This window comes from Desmodus rotundus, chromosome 3 (assembly GCF_022682495.2).
Source record: "Desmodus rotundus isolate HL8 chromosome 3, HLdesRot8A.1, whole genome shotgun sequence".
Classification (NCBI taxonomy): Eukaryota; Metazoa; Chordata; class Mammalia; order Chiroptera; family Phyllostomidae; genus Desmodus; species Desmodus rotundus.
Genome location: NC_071389.1, coordinates 187,140,295 through 187,157,008, shown reverse-complemented (window position 1 = coordinate 187,157,008; position 16,714 = coordinate 187,140,295). Strand labels below are relative to the sequence as shown.

Here is a 16,714-nt window from a genome sequence, read left to right as displayed (position 1 = left end):
GGGAGCCAATTGCAAGGCTGCCTGCCCCTCTTCTAGGTTCTAGGAAATGAGGTCATTGTCCTCGCTTGGCAAGGAGGACAAGGGGTCACCCAGCACTGCTTTCCAATCTAGTTTCCTCCAGTCACTTCAGGGTTAAAATCATAGGTTTTGCTTGGGGTGGTCTTCACTTCTTTTTTTTTTAATTTTGTGTTTGCTCTAGAATATAAAATTGCTCGCCCATCCCCCATGCATCTTCCTTTAATACCAATAAGGTGTATTAACAGATGTGTGTGTGTGTGTGTGTGTCTTTGTGCCCAGGAGAAAGTTAATCAGAAAGCTCATCTTCATTTGTTATGGCAGCATCAGTATTTTTAATATCTACTCACCCTGTCACTAACACACATTCTTTTAAGGGAAAAAAATGCTTCTGTGCTCTAGTTTTCAAATGCAAAGGTATGATGTTATTTGTCACCGTGCCCAAAAAAGTCCTTAGTCGAGAACTTTGCCAGAAGAGGGAGAGAGAGAGAAGGCAAATGTTCCCCCAGCTGTTTCCTGTCTACAGTGTCTGTGTTTTGTAGATAAATGTGAGGATTTTCTCTAAATCCCTCTTCTGTTTGCTAAATCTCACTGTCACTGCTAAATTCAGAGCAGATAGAGCCTGCGCAATGGAATAAAGTCCTCAAAATTGAAATGTGACATTGCTCTCAACATCTCCCATCTCTCTGGATTTCTTTTTGCCTCATTATTCCTGCTAACCAATTCATTTCCAGACTTTGCACTTCAGAAGCAATGGAAAAAATCAGCAGTCTTCCAACCCAATTATTTAAGTGCTGCTTTTGTGATTTCTTGAAGGTAAATATTTCTTACTCTTTGAAGTCATTGGGGAATTTTCTTTCAATTGTGTACTGTTTGCTTCTGCCTAGGAATGTTATTCACTTTAGAATTTTCATTGTTTCGGAACTGGGAGTTATTTATAAATTGCTGAATATGCAATTCTGTAGGATCTGAAAAAATAGCTCCGGGAGATGGATGCCTTTGCAAAGAAATATGTATGAGTAGAAACTATTGCAAGGTACTTATGCTAAATCCTCCACTTCTGCAGAGCTTCAGTGGTGTCATTGCAGAAGATTCCTGTAAATCCTGTCTATGGTTAAGGGCTATGGAGTGTGGATATGGACTTTGGAAAATTTTTTTTGCAGGTGCAGATGTTTAATTTTAAGACCTTGTTCTTGTATGTGTCTGTGAGTGTGTATATGCATGTATATGTGTGTGTGTCTGTGTGTGTGTGTAACTTGGTAGGACTTTTATTACAAGGCATGCCTCATACAAGAGTTACATTTTAGATGGTATTAAAGCTTTTAAATATGATCTTTGGAGCTAAGGTCCCGGAACTCCCTGCACTTCTGCCCAGGGAGTCAAAGTTAGAGTGAAGTTTAATTTGCTCTTCCGAAAAAGAACTTGACAACTCTTGCTGACCTTGCATATTCATATAATTTAAACAAATGCATGCTGTATATGGAAAGCGGAAAATTTCTAGCAACTGCTTGTCCAAGTTTTCTGGTTTAAAGAGGACTTTCACAGGCAAAGTTTGGACTTGGGGCTTTGTGCTGTAAAACTCTGATTTCACACTCGGTGCTGTGAAGTCTCTTTAGGTGAATTCGGCTGCCACTGTCCATGCACCGACTGACTTCTCGTTTCCAATCACTGGCCCTAGTTCAAGTTTCCATTCTCAGCAAAATTATATCCTTCAAGGCTTGTGTTTTTCCAATTTGCAAGCACTTTTAAGCTGCTGTCACTTGTTCCCCGATGAAATTGCCTGAGGTCTCAATTCATACAATGTCCCTGCCCCTGAGTACAACCGGCTGCTTCTAAATACCCCACCACCAGGACTTCTCTGAGCAAGTGGCTCAGGAGGTAAGGGTCCGTCCTCATCAGGCACCTGAGGTTCTGCTGCCCTCGAGCTGCCAACATGCAGGCTGGCTACCTGGCTTTTAAAAGAATTCAAGGCACTATACGTATTTACTGTGTGGTCTGACTGCCGAGGGGTTTGTCTCTGGACTCAGATGTTCCTGAAGAGGCCGTGGAGTGTTATGTCTGCCTTAATTACAAGTTTGGAAAACTGTCTCCAAATAAACTTTCCCTGCTGTGTATGCTGAACTTTTCAGAAGCAGAGCTAGCAATAAGTTGTTACTTTTTCCTGCACTTTGAGCAGGAAGTGGTTTGGAGGGAGGTGAGTGGTCTTTCAAACGTAATTCAGGGAGTAAAGGTGTCCTGCCTAGAGGCAGAACTCACACGCTGATTGATTGTACTCCGAGTCTCAAGATATTTTCCAAGTGTTTGAGTCAGAGGGAAGAGGGGAAGGGAGAGGACCAGAGCTTGGGTCACTGTTTGGGGGAGCTGCAATCGGCGTCCATACAATGGAAATCGGTGGCTTGATTGAAGGGAAGAGATTGACTCAAATCCCAGCTGTGCAGTTTGTTCATTGTTTGAATGGACAAAAGGCAGTTTACCCAGACTCACAGCATACCTGCATGGGTGTCCAAATGTAACTAGATGCTTTCACAAACCCCACCCACAAAGCAGCACATGTTTTTAAGTCCTCAGTTTTCCATTCACATCAGCCTCATAATACCCACCCTGACCTGCTGTAAAAGATCTGGAACAAACAAAAATGGTTACACCTACAGTGAGTATTTTCTTATGACTATTGCCCTCAAATTCTGCTGGGCATTTTCATTGTAGCCCAGACATCTGGAATCAATTGGTATTCCATTTATTTAAGATAAAAAAGAAAGGTCTTTTAAATTTTGGATTTGTAAAGGATTTTTGAGAAAGAGTGTTCTGATTTTCTCCCCTCTTTTTCTCTTCTCTTTCTGATTCTTCCTTCCTTTCTCTCTATCACATCTTTCCTCTCTCTCCCTTTGTTTCTTTTGTGTTTGGCAAAACAAAAGGCCAAGGAAATGATGAACATATGGAGCCACTTGTTTCAAACTTTTAATTCCTAAACAAGTTCATTATTGTTTTCTTTCTGGGAACAGAATGTGATAAATTCTCTGGGTCTCTGTGGGTATACTGAACTGTTTTTGTGAACTAAAGGAAAATGCACATAGGCCCTATCTTGTCCTAGAACTGTAAGTGCTGATATTTATCTGACAGTATAACTCAGCAACAGAGAGAGGGACAGGGGGAGAGAGAGAAATCTGTAAGAAAAATCTTAAATGCTTAAATGCTAGAGATTTATATGTATTGCTGGGCTGAAATGTGTTATAGCAGAAATAACTGTTAAAAATATAGTTTTGACATCTAATGATGTTCTCAGTTCACTAAGGCTATAAGTTAGGTATTTTTTCCCTTGGATTTCATGAGAACTGAAGAACTTGAAGGGTTCTACAATTGCAGGTGTTGGGCCTTGAGCATTACCATAAATTCAACAAAGAAGGGAGGTGTGGAGAAATAAGATGAGTAGCATAGGATACATTCTAGAACCGGCCCATTGCCAGACTGTGGGGTATGTTCTGTAGGATCAATTACAAGTTGCTCTTTTGAAAAGGGCAATAAAGCCCAATTGGGTCGGTTTTGTTGAGGTTTCCACTGGAAACATTGAAGGGGGAAACCCCCACAAATTATTTTATAGCTAAGGAAAATGAGGATTGGATGATGCTATGTTTCTAGCATTCTCAGTGGTTTGGGCTTTGTGGAGGTGGAAGATTTCTATAGGACTCCAATAGAGGACTCCTGTTGAGAAAATGGGAGAAATGTTCAATTGTGTTTTTACCTCCTCTCCTACTTTATGTCCATTATGTATGATGATTTGCAAATAGAGGGCACTTTTTGTGGTCAATTGCTTAACAAGAGCCGAGGGTTTAGGGGCTTTTTCCCCAATTGCTGAGCTGCAGCTCTGGGCACAAACGTGAAAGTCTTCATTGAAAGGATGGGGCACAGTTTGCCACTGCTGTGGAGCCCTGGTGTGGAGCGTTCATGCAGAGCAAGGAGAGTGGCAGAAAATCAACGACTGAGTCTGTTGCTTCCAAGAGTGATGGGGCTGAGTGGACCTGCCACTACTGGGAGGTTCTAAACAGGGCTCTTTCTGTCCTGGGAGCTGCCAGCCTAACTCCACGACCCCTGGGTAGGGTCCCTCACTTCACCTCTTCTGAGTGACTCTTCCAAGGCTGCTGAAAGGAGATGCCTCTAAGCAAGGGGAAGCTGCTCCCATTAGGAGCCTTCCTGGGAGAAACCACATCTCTGTGGCACAGGTAGCAATATGGAAAAACTTAATGATCACCTTAGCCTCGCTTCTACTCCTTCGAGTGAGGATGAAGATGTGAGCCACAGGAATCCTGCCTCTGGCAGGGCTGCCACCTGGCAGTGGATCACCGGCAAAGGCAAGCCAAGCGGGGGTCCCTCGGTATACTTTGCTCTAAAATGGATACAGTGTCACGCAGGTCCCTCCAAGAGATGAAGTCAGAATTCCTATGACTCAAAAAAAAAAAAAAAGAGCTTTTATAGGTTTCGAGCCCAGTGCCCTATTCATGGAAGGCACTCTACACAGGTGTTGATTTGACATTGAGCTTGACACAAAGTACAATAGAACACAGAAAGAGTGGGTCTACTTAGCATGAGCCAACTTCATGCCTAAATCCTCACGTTTTTCCTGTTTCTGGTTTGTTTTTTTTTTTACTTCTACTTGTGGTTGTGTTAACTTCTGATATCCCCCAGGTAAGAAATAATCTGTCTCTCTGTCTTTCTCTCTTTCTTGTTAAGTGAAAAATAAGAAAAATTCTATAACAGTATATAGTATTTCAACGAGTCCTTTTTTAGCCACAGTCAATTCTCCTTAATCAGTAACTAGGGAAGGACGTCTGGTTCATTTAACATTCTGGTCAATGATGAATGCCTATGCCATCTGTGGATGGCCAATCTTTAGAGAATTTAAATTAATAAAACATATTTGACACCAAATCTGGACTGAGTACAATTTAAACTTTGATAATTCAAAAGGTAGGAGCCCATAAAGATGGGGTTCGGGGAGGACTTCTCCAAGGTTCTACAGCAGCAAGGGGATTAAACAGCAGTCGCTTGGTGCCAAGATGTGCCCTGTCCAGGCCTCCCTGTGGTCTCTCAGGCATGCTATTGCACTTCTGCACGGGGTGGCCCTGACTCATAGCAGTGATGGGATGTTGGGAGTCCAAGCACCCGTGCCCAACCCTCACCCCCCTTGCAAGGACCGAGGAGGAAATGTGACCCTCCTTCTGTTTCCTCCGCAGGTCAAGGTGCACATCATGTCCTCCTCACATCTCTTCTACTTGGCCCTGTGCTTGCTCACCTTCACCAGCTCCGCCACGGCTGGACCGGAGACACTCTGCGGGGCTGAGCTGGTGGACGCTCTTCAGTTCGTGTGTGGAGACAGGGGCTTTTATTTCAGTAAGTAGCCCCCCCTCTCACAGCTCTGTGGGTTTACAACCGCAGGGAGTGTGTGAGTGACTAAGTGACTGCCCGTGGCTGGCAGCCATCCTCAGCCTGAGATTCCTCATTCCTCACCTTGAAGGAAGCCTAGTGTTTCAGTGGGTCTGGGGCAGGTTTGGGAGTTTTCAGATGGAATTTTCCTCCTTTGCAGTTTGTCTTTTAACAAAGTCCTGATGAGCTCTCCGGCAACTGTTATGCTCTACCCTTAGTACTCCATCCCCTCAGTAAAAGAGGGGGGACGAAGTGACCCTGGGGGATTGAGGTTTTTGTTCTCGAGACCCCTGTGCGCACATATAAACATATGGAAACATGTAGACCTGTTTGAAGTGCTAGGTAATTTGGAGTAAAATAGCAAGGGGGACTTGGAAAAAGAACTAAGGGGGCACATCCCAGATGTCTCCACGCTATACGAAATATCCAGGAACAGACAGAAGGTGAGCTCCCTCAAAGGCACATTTGCAAATACACAGACTCCCTCTTAAATGCAAACAGAAATGCTAGGTTAATTTGCCCTCTCTGCAAACTGACCTTGGTTTCTGTTATTGCTTTCCTTTGACGTCGCCCTTTTCTGAGGCTCTCCTGTGATATCTCCATCTGGAGAAGGGTTTCTGACAAGTGTGGGGTTGCTTATCCCACAAGGAGGTCTCATGATTAAAAAGTCGACAGTCAATAAAAAGTAGCCGGCCAAGTCAACGCTTGCAAATCATCAACACAAACGAAAGTCAGCGCTGCCTGAGGGAACTCATCACTTAAACTAGGACCTACCTCGGAAGCATCTTTCTCATTGTGCATTACAGCACAGTGGAATTTAAAGCCAGATGCTCATTCTATGTAACTCTTTGGAATTTTGGAGAGTTCCAGGATACTGATGCTCAGGTCCTCAGTGAACATGAATCATTCTTGAAGATTTACATCGCTCAAGTGTAGACAGCTTACCTCAGTTACCCGCTAAGTTTTGAATAGCTCCTTGGATGATTCATACATTTCAAGGCTTTCTCATCTTCTTCCCAGGGAAGGTGGTGGCAGGGTAGGGGGGTAGAGGGGGACATGGGGATAAGGGTCCATGTAGTGGTCTGGGATGGGTGGAGGGATGGGAAGGAAGAGGCTAAAAGGAGGATTGATGGTGTGTACACATCATAGATTTGGCAACAAATAGCATTTAAACAACTAGTGACAGAGAACGAGATGTGCTTTCTGCTATTTGAATGGGAAAATTCTCACTCTGTTTCCAGCCAATATTTTAATTGAGCTAATTCATCTATTTTTCTGGCAATAAAGCGATTCTATCCAGTTCTTGGTTGCAGCGCAGATGAATCAGTTCATCAGGTGGGTTCTTTCCAAACAGCAGACTTGTTTCACAGAAGGCAAATATGTCACATCAACATCACTCAACAGTGAGTTGTCATTAATTTCGACTGTGCGGGTACTGGTCCACATTAAAAAATGAACAAGCAGTCCTCATTTATTGTGCCCAAGAGGATTTCTTTTTGCTCTGATAATCCATCTGTGCAGTTTCCTTTGATCCAGTTCACCAGGTGATTGCTAAGCCCACAAGTGGCTTCTGTCATGTGCCAGGTGGAATTGTCTCGTTCAATGTGATCTGCTCCAGGATGTCCATGCACAGTGCATGGAAGCTGGACCCTTCCATGCCTGCGATGTTTGCATTCGATTGTGAAAAGTGAGAATAGAAAGAATGATCTGGTCCCAAGTAACCATGTGATACCTATGTATGTTCACACAGACACAAGAATATTGGACAACTGTGGTGGAAACCAACTTTAAAGCACTGAAAGGATTCTTTAATTCTGTTACTACAATGATCCAATTTAAGCAAATGCTTTTACATTGAAAAGAGCAACTTTTGATGTTTAGAATGTGACTTTGGGGAGGAAAGGGTTTTACAAATTGTGTATTACTGTCAATATTGTCATTGAGAGTCTGTGTTTCATAAGTGTTGTAGTAAACAATTCCATGACGTACGTAAATCCTTTCTCTGACGTGGACCCTTATGCACAAAAGTATTCTTGGTAACATTCTAGTCAACCAGACGATCCTGTTTGCCGAAGAGAAGTTAGCCCCTCTGAATCCTTTAACTCAAAACATTGATGGAGAATCTGCTGTATGCAAGACACTATACTAGACATTAACGAAATGCTTAGAAATGAACGAGCGAGATAGACTTTGCCTTCAAGGAATTCACAGACTAGTTGCTAATTGGGAGGTTTAAAAAATGCACATAAGTATTATCAAATGTCATAAGAGAAAAGTAATCATGGGAGATTAGATTGTAGTCATTTATGCTTTTTCCTGAATATTTTGTCCCATATTTGAAATCAGCTAACCAGGATTTGCCCTCTAAATGGGCTCCTTGATGCCAAGTGGTATATGGACTTACCAGTAAGTCCTCGTACTAAGCTCGATGCCTGGCTGCTCTAGCAGTGGCTCCTATTTGATGAACTGACAGGAGTGCGTTGAATTGAATCCAGTTGAATGAAATGGAATTACATGTTTGGGTTCTTGGTCTTCAACACCATCTAGAATTAGGTTTGTCAAGTACTTTGGACAATCCTTCTCACCTCATACTTACCCAGCTATTTGATAAAACTGCTTTTTTTAATGAAAACAATATATACTAACAAACTTAGAGACTGCATTCTAGTCATCCCCCAAGCTGCACTGATGATCTGTTTTGTGTCTGAGCCAATTATTCTTACAGGCATCAACTGTTGTCAACAAATTTTATTGAGTTTCCTTTTTGTCCCAGGAGATTTACTGTGTGTGGAAAAGTCAGCTCTAAGCATTTACATCTTTGAAATACTTGTTAGAGCAAAGCAGTCTTCTCCACCTCTATCCCCTGTCAATTGACTCTTCTTAAATTTTTACCCTTATTTTCAAAGTTTTATTGTGGCTGTACCTTTTGTTTTAAGCTGTTTGAAATCCCATTTTGAAAGTATGCATTTTTTTTTAATAGTGGGAGGCAGTTTGTATCTTACTTTGAAATTCAAACATGGAAAGAAAATTGTCTCCATATCTATCTCTTTTGTTGGGCCAGAATGTTTAACAAGGAAAGATTTTTTTAAAACCTTATTAGGAACGCAACAGAATAACATTTTCTGTCATACTTATTTTGAATAGATAGACCCAGTGTTGGGAATGAGCTCATATTTCTCTACAAGCCCAAGTTCCACTACGGCACAGTGGAAAGCAACAGTCTAGATTATCTTTTTTGTGAACATCTTCCCAGCATAAGTGAACCACTTCCTCTATAATTAATGCAGCTTCCCCAGACGTCTTCTGAAATGCAACTTCCAATGAAGAGCTAATTACTGATTCTTCCCTGTGCGTCACAGTAAGAGAGCGTATCAACCAGTCGTGTGTGCTCACAGTCCTGTGAGAAAAATGGTGGCTTAATGGAGGTGGTACACTGGGAAAGAGCTAGCTATTATCTCACCAGATTGATGGAGCTCTCACAGAGGGCGGCTTGTCATAACCTCGTTTTGTGTGAAACTGCGAGAGGGAAAGAGCTTTGAGTGAAATAGGAGACATTCAGCTTACTATAGATATAATTTTTGAGAGCCATTAACCATTTTAACATGCACTTTAAGGGCTTGTGGAATTTCTCTCCTTGGAGATACTTTAAAAATTGACGGACAACCAACCATCTTGGATGGTTCCAATTAAAAGTAACCAAAAGAAAGCAAATTTCTGGGGTCCTTTTTAGTTTTAAGAGTCTATAAACAATCCCTTAAATAAACTGCTGTATGCTTTACCTCGGGAGTCTGGGAAAAAGGAGAAGTAAATCAATTAGAAAAGAAAGTTGGATACCCTTTCGGCTGTTCCAGATTTATAGCTTTTATAAAACGTACTTCCAATGCATAGTTATTAGGAACAAATGGCGTTCTTCACGTGTTAAAACATACTGTTTGTAGAGTGTAAGTGAAACTTTGCCATGAATTTCATTGTTATTGATTGAAACAACCTTCTTGGATCTAGGTTATTATTATGAAGTCAAGCTTCTTTCATTTGAAGTGTAGTGCTCGGAAAACTGCTCCCAGACCTGTCATTTATTAGCTGTATGACTGTGGCAAACATTTAAACTTCCTGGGCTGAAATGTCCTTGTCTATAAAACAAGGAGATTTTGTTAAGGCAAACGACCTCTTCTAACTTTAACAGACTCATGGTCTAGGCTGTAACTAACAAAGACTTGGTGCTATTCAAGAAAGGAGAGTTTAGGATTTAAATAGAGACCAAGGAACATTTAACTCCTTTATCTTCTTTAACGTAGATTCTCCTTTGTCTTCAAAGACAGGAGATTATACCTACTTAAAGAAAGAGGAGCCAATTTCTTTGTTTTAAATTGTTTCCAGCCCTCAGAGATGGACTAGTAGCTCAGTTATGATGAAGCCCACACAGGTAATCTGCCCAAATGGGCACACATCTCGTGGAAACAGATTGCCATTTCTCTTTGCTAGGAAGGGCCAACTGACAGTTCGCATTTACATTTTCTCACTCTCTTGGATGTGATGGGGACAAGTGAGGTCAGATTTTAGCTGCCCTTTATTAAATTAGACAACTTATTTAGACAAATAAGGCCTTTTCCCAGCCTATTGATACTGCCTTTCCAATTAAAGAAGAGACTGTACAATTTGGGGCATAGATATAGTAACCAACTAGAATGGAGCTGGATTTAAGCTGTGCCTTTGGCATTCTTGGCTTGGTACCTCTTAGACCACCAGCCATGCATTTGTATGACAGCTGGTCAAAGTTAGGGGTACAGTCACTGGCTATGGAAATGTTTTTCTCTTTGAAACTAATTGACACATGTGGGGTTTGACCTTAATGCCCTGACCTGATCATTAGCACTACTAAGCTAATAAGCCACAGATATTATTAAAGAAAAACAATGTTTTTACATTGACCCTAAGTACTTGCTACTACTCTTTAAATAGATTTAACAGAACCAAGGGACCACTAAGAAAGTGATGGTTTCTATGCAAAATTAGAAAATAATTTACATTTTTCTGACATTTCAATGCTTTCAAGACCATCTCCTCCCTGATAGAAAATTATAAGAGGAAGAAGAGTGAAGGGTTCAAGACCAAGAACATGGTCTCTTGTGCCAAGGACCCAGAGTTTGAATTCCAGCTCTGCAACTTACTTAGGGATGACCTTGAACAAATTACTTAACCTCTTTGTTTCTCAATTTCCTCATCTGTAAAATGGGACCTGCCTCATGGAACTGGTATAAGGGTTAAGTGAGTTAATACATTAGAACATATTAACCTAGAATTTTTCCTGGCACGTGGTAAGCACCATACACATGTTAGTTATTATACTTATTTATTCTCCTCCGGAATTAGTTGCAGAGTTTGTTGCAAAGGTTGAGGTATCTGAACAACCAATTTATTATACAGTTATTTTCTTTCCTTAGGGGCAGCATATAAACCCTGTTATTAGTAGTAGCAGTTATATTGTAGGGTCACTAACAAGAAGAATGTCTTATGTTTGACTAGTCTGTTTCTTTTTCAAAATCCTATAGTATCAGCTCTATCTCCTTGTCTATACCCCGGTCTTGGAAGGTAAGAATTACTGCTTCATTGGACAAACGAGAAATGAGACACTGAGACTTTGTGACTTACCTCACTGGCTGGATCCATAACAAACATCTAGGTCTCTTGTCTTCGAAAACCATGTTCCACTGGCCACCCACATTGTTTAAAGGCCCAAAATGTTGTAGCACAGGGGCTTCCAAAATGCCAGTCCTCTTCTAAGAAACAAGGAAAAGGAACCACTGGGTGATTCAGCTGACTTTGAACTCTTTTCTGAAAGGGAGCATGAGGGACATTTCCATGTAATTTCATCTTCTAGAACAATTTAGGAAATAATAATAGAATTCCCTCAAGGTGCACAGGAAAAGTCTTCTTTGTTGCGAGGCTACTGCTATTCATAGACTGAACTCTTGGACCCCACTCAGACAGAGTTCACCTGTGGGTATTAGCATATGTAATATAATCTGGGAGAGCCCTTCCTGATTCAAGTTTTCCTCTTCCCCTGCCAGCAAACCTCAACTTTGCCTTTCATGCAACTATTAGTTCTGCTGGTTTTTCTCAAACACCTATTGAAGAAGGGCTGTTTATTTGAACCAAGGACCTTTCTCCTGGAACTATGAGAGAGGGGGTGAAAGAGAGATGGTCACAAGCACCATAATCCCAATAGTGTACCAGACAGAAAGAGACTTCCCCAACTTGACCATAAAAGGAGCCAGGGGTTTGGATGTGCAGGTATCACTCAACCAGTTGTTTGAGGACCATTGATATTGGAATGTCTCGTATCTTCAGTGGCTGGTTGGCTAGACATTTTGGATCCAAAAGAGAGTTTTGGTGTTCTTCAAATTCTCTAGGCCTTCATATAGCTTGTCCAGACATCATGCACCATGCCAGCATTCCTCAAGGCCTCCGTTAAGAACCAACTTCATCCCCCTAGCAGCTTCATTCTGATTTCACAGCCCATACCAGAGAATCAGACACACTAAAAACAGGCACAAGATCTCCCAAGGAGACCTCTCAGCATTCTCAACAACAGGCTACAAAGCCTTTGCTCTTTTATGCAGCCAGACATCTTTAACAACCATGGTGGCAAAAACTCGTTTTGCACTGAGCTGCTGCCCTGGCAAAGTTCCATCCTACACCTCTCGGTGAAACATCAGCAGCCTCTTACATCACAAAGCATTACTTTTGGTTGCCTGGAAAGTTCAAATCCTTGGGCCTTATTAGCTGTTAGACGAAGGAGATGACAACGTAGCATTTTGTTTGTCTTTATCTATATGTGAGATCATGTTTAAAACATAGCAAAGAGCTGTTATTTGACGTGCAATTTCTTAACTGAAGTAAGCTGTATGCCTATTTAATGCATTGTTTAGTCTCACATTGGCTAAAGCCACTTAAAGAAGCACTTGGCAAGCTCTAGCTTCTCATTCTTGGCATAGCTGCCCCTCTTACTTTTTCACTGAACCTTAAATACCAAGAAAACCCTTCACTTACTTTGCATCTGGCATATTGCTTTATGCAATTGGCCAGAGCTTTTGCACGTGGCTCTCTGCATTTGTCCTACGGTAATTGATGGCTTTGCAATATTTGATCAGCCGCAGCCCGGACACAAAGAGAAATTGTGCAACCAGCCGAGACCACACAGTCTTTTAAATTAAAATCTTTTACATTTAATGTTCAGGTGTTCTGCAAGAATAGGGTTCACATGCCAAGAAATAAAAAAGGGCATGGTGACAACCATGGGAAGACACCCAAGAACCTGATTATTGATTAAGTGCACATCTCTGTAATATCTCCCTCTTCAAACTACCTCGTTGTTCAGAGGAAGTAAAATTGAAAACCGCTACAAGTTTGGAAGGCCTTGAAAAATAACTTAGTCAAACACTAGGAATCAAACTCAGAGAGAAGTGATACATGCAAGGTCACACTGCTAGCTAGTGGCCGAGGTGGAAGGAGGTACTGTTGGTTCTGTTTTCTGACTCCAGGGCAGTGTTCTGTCTATCACAGCCAGGAACCGTGCCTGTGTCGAAGTTACCTGGTAAGGGAAAACGACCAGGAGAGGCCTCCACTCAAGCTTATCCAAATGAATGCAGGTCTTGACGGCTCACCTGAGACTTACGTTAATACTTCTGTTCCTTTGCTGTTGAAATGTGTACAAACTGAAGTGATTCCCTGCCCGTTACCTATGCAGTGCTCAGAACTTTCCGATGTGCTTCAGGCATTCCAAGTCCACTTAAGGACGTAATTTAGACCATTCTTGTAGATGATATTATTCTGACTCTGGTCACTCTCTCCAATGTCAACTTGGGTAGCGCTGCTCTGGAATGACTTAGCAAAGCTGTGCTCCTGGAAAATCTGAAACAGTCTGACGAGTTGTTGGATCAGCTTTTTTTCTGGAGATTTCTCTGACTGACCCAAGCCAAAAGAAATTTACACCTGATTTTTTTTTTTTTTTTGCAGTCTTCCAAGCGAATACTCTATGAATCTGTTCAGACTTTCTTGTTTCATCTTTGATCTTTATGAGTCACTGGAGAGGCTGTTGGAGGGGTCTTTCTAAACTCTGCAAATGTGTTAGTTATAGAGTCAGTTCTGTGGATATTGCTGGGAAGATGGTAACTCTGTGCCATTTACCCTGATGAAACAGGTCTTTCATCAGAGGGAAGTGATTAAGAAAGTCTGCACTGAGCCAACCCCCATGCAGCCAGTTCCTGGTTATCTATGAAACTGGGGAAAGGAGCACCAAGAGTTGGAACTCTAGAATAAAAAGATCTGGGCACACTGCAGATTTCAGCCCCATGGCTTCCCCTTTTTCCCTGCCCCTAGCCTCAGCCTCTTTGTAAAACCAAGTGGCACGTTTCTAAATCCTGTTTCATTTTCCCACTCCCCCACTCACCTCCCCCAGCAGTGCCATTGGCAACAGAGTTTCTCAACCCCCGCACTGTTGACATTTGAGGGCAGATCATTTTTGCTGGGGGTGGGGTCTGTCCTGAGCCTTTCGGTATGTTTAGCACCACACTCAGCTACACCTCTGCGTGCCAGCAGTCCCCTCCTCCCAGCTGAGACAATCAAAACTGCCTCCAGACATTGCAAATGTCCCTGGGTTGGGGAGAGGGGGGAAAATCACCCTGCATTGAGAACTACTGGACTAGAGAAATGTGTAGGAGTTACTAGAGATACGGGAAACCATGACTGAAAGTAACACACAAATTAATTGTCAGTCACAGGTTAATCAGGAGTCTGTGGGCCATTGCCCAGAGTAAGCAATAAGAAGAGTGTGGTTTTGAAAGCTTTTCTCTGAAAATAAAAAGCTCTTCCTACAGGCTAAATGAAAGGTGTTTGCAGGCCCTCCCTTTCGCCTTATAGCTCTGAAACTCATTTATGTTAGTAACAGCAGGGAAAGGAGGCAAAAATGATACAGAGCAGAGCTGTGTGCTCAGAAGTTTGTGACCATCTGGAACAAATGAAAGGGAAGCTGGTTATCTTTGTGGCTTCACTGTTTGCGGCCATTCTCTTCTTAGTCATAGAATAAATAAGCTCTCGATACCTCGCAAGTGCAAAAAATCTGGCTCAGAGATAGAGGCCACAATTTTTCTCCTTCCTTCTTTTGTCATCCCTACCTGAGTAACACCACAGTCCTTTTATTGCTGATAAACAGCCCAAACAGAAAGCAGAAAGCGAAGGTCAATTAAGTTTTCGTTTGGAAATCAGAAGTTCCGTGTTTGGGCCTCACCCAATTCCCCTGCTTAACCGCTCTGTGACCTTGGAGAAGTCACTTAATATCCTTGGGCCTTACAGGAGGAAAATGGGAGTAAAAGTACACACCGCAGGCTGAACTATAGAAGGGCTTTGGAAACTGAAAGGGCCATCCATGTGCGTCACTATTAATGGATTGAATCAAACAGTTTGCCTTGTCCCTCTAATCATCATCCACAAATTAACTCAGTGGTTTGACTTCACCCGTTAATGACATTGGCCCATTAGCCCAGTGGTTCTGCAATAACTGCAATCGAGAAAAGTTAATTTGGCCGCATGTCTTCTCAACCTTACTAATGAAAAGAAAAAGCATGTTCGTATCTCTTATTCACGTGTTACTTTGCATTTAGACCACCCAAGAGTTAATTAATGGATCTTCAGATGCTTGCTGTTTCTTTCCTCATTGGAGGAAGCAGGAAGAAGATGGGGCTATCACTTTACCACAGTGAATGAGCTTGCTTAAAGCGTTTGTCTCCATAAGGTGGTTAGGTGGTCACTGAAGTATCACACACGTAGGCATGAGATTTCTGTTCTCCCACGTCAGCTCTTGGTGATTTCCGCTTAACCTCAAAAAGCAGTGTTCAGCAGAAGGAATGTACTCACTAATCAGAAAAGTATCTCTGCACTTTCACATTGCCCATCTAAACTGCTTCCTTATCACTGCCTGACTTAGGGGAATTGAATTTCTTTGTTGAAGCGTGGCTTTGATGAAATCAAAATCGTGAGTTTTATCACCATGTGGACCAGTGACCATGTGATTTCATCCCAGAGGCTTCGCATCCAATGGTTTCCAGAGACACATTTGACATAAGTAAGACACTTTTGAACCACACAATCAAATGCCAGTTACTGCTAGTGGGAATTTTCATCCTCTCTATTTTGAGCTCTTTCAGAAAAGGAAACTAAGTTTAAAGAAATTTTTCCATCCTCCACAGCATCCAGTGGTGGGCACTTAATAAAACTCCTTGACTTGATGTTGCGAAGTCATTCCAAAAACTATTTTCTTCTGCCAAGTCTCCAGAATATACCCCACGACTTTCCATTTGCTACTGCCTCCAATGTGGATCTGAGATTGAAGGTATAGATTTAAAAAGTCTATTTGATTTGAGGCGTCATCTCTTGGGACCCCTTCACAGTTGCCCCACAGAAACTTCTCCTAGATTAACAGTAAGCTAATGCTAGTCCATAGGGAGTTTTCAAAGGCTACCATAGGAGGCCTCGCAAATAGCTTCCGCCTATGCAAGTGGTGATGGAAAGAGAACCTCCACTCAATTCCTCTATCCTATTTCATCTGAGACACTCACACGACAAGGAGCAGGGGTCATCAAGGGAAGGTACTCAATGAATGGGATATCCCTGCCAAATAAGCCCCATGGCAGGTATGACAACTGGAGCACCAGCCCTCAGAGAACACCGCGAGTATTGCTCAATTCCTGATTGCCAAAGCATAATTGAAGAATTGGAGCGCTAGGAAGAACCATATAGAGCAATTGGTCCAGGGCTCTCCCTTCCCAGACGAGGAAGGCAACGTCCAGAAAAAACATGGTGTGCACGAGGTCACAGAGCACGCTGCTGGGGAAGCCAGCGCTGCTGCAGCGCGGCCGACTCATTCCAGTCTAGAACTCTTTGCACAGGGGAACACTTTCAACTTAACCTCAGCACTCACACGCAGGGAAACTGCTATGCCATAGTCTGCTGGTATAGCCTGTCAGAATAGTCTTTGAAAACTCGAACCCTCAGCCATTCATGAAAACTTTCTTCCCATTTCTACCACCCATTGAAGAACAGCATCCAGTTTAAATCTGACCAACGTGACTTCAGGACTAGGGATCTTCGTAGACCTTAACAGTGTGATGGATTGGAAACTTACTTTTTAAAAAAAGTAATGAGCTGATTAGTTTTTAGAGATCATTTTAATTTGAAGTTATGTCAGCTGGTTGACAAGTTTATGCATTTGGTATTGCGTGTGAAG

At 42.3% G+C, this 16,714-nt stretch overlaps 1 protein-coding gene across 5 annotated transcripts in view; it reads left to right on the top strand.

The window, feature by feature from the left end:
• Positions 1 to 503: 503 nt before the first annotated feature.
• The window catches only part of IGF1 (insulin like growth factor 1), a 75,054-nt gene continuing 58,843 nt past the window's right edge, over positions 504 to 16,714 (top strand). The window contains exons 1-2 of one of the 5 annotated variants that reach the window (XM_024579435.4): positions 504 to 831; positions 5,244 to 5,400. In XM_024579435.4, the coding sequence (XP_024435203.1) occupies positions 769 to 831; positions 5,244 to 5,400 (220 nt within the window). In that variant the 5' untranslated portion in view covers positions 504 to 768. Of the gene's footprint in view, positions 832 to 1,762; positions 1,894 to 2,500; positions 2,666 to 5,243; positions 5,401 to 16,714 lie in introns of those variants that run through there. The other 4 variants (XM_024579437.4, XM_045186950.2, XM_024579439.3 and 1 more) reach the window with 4 other exon arrangements.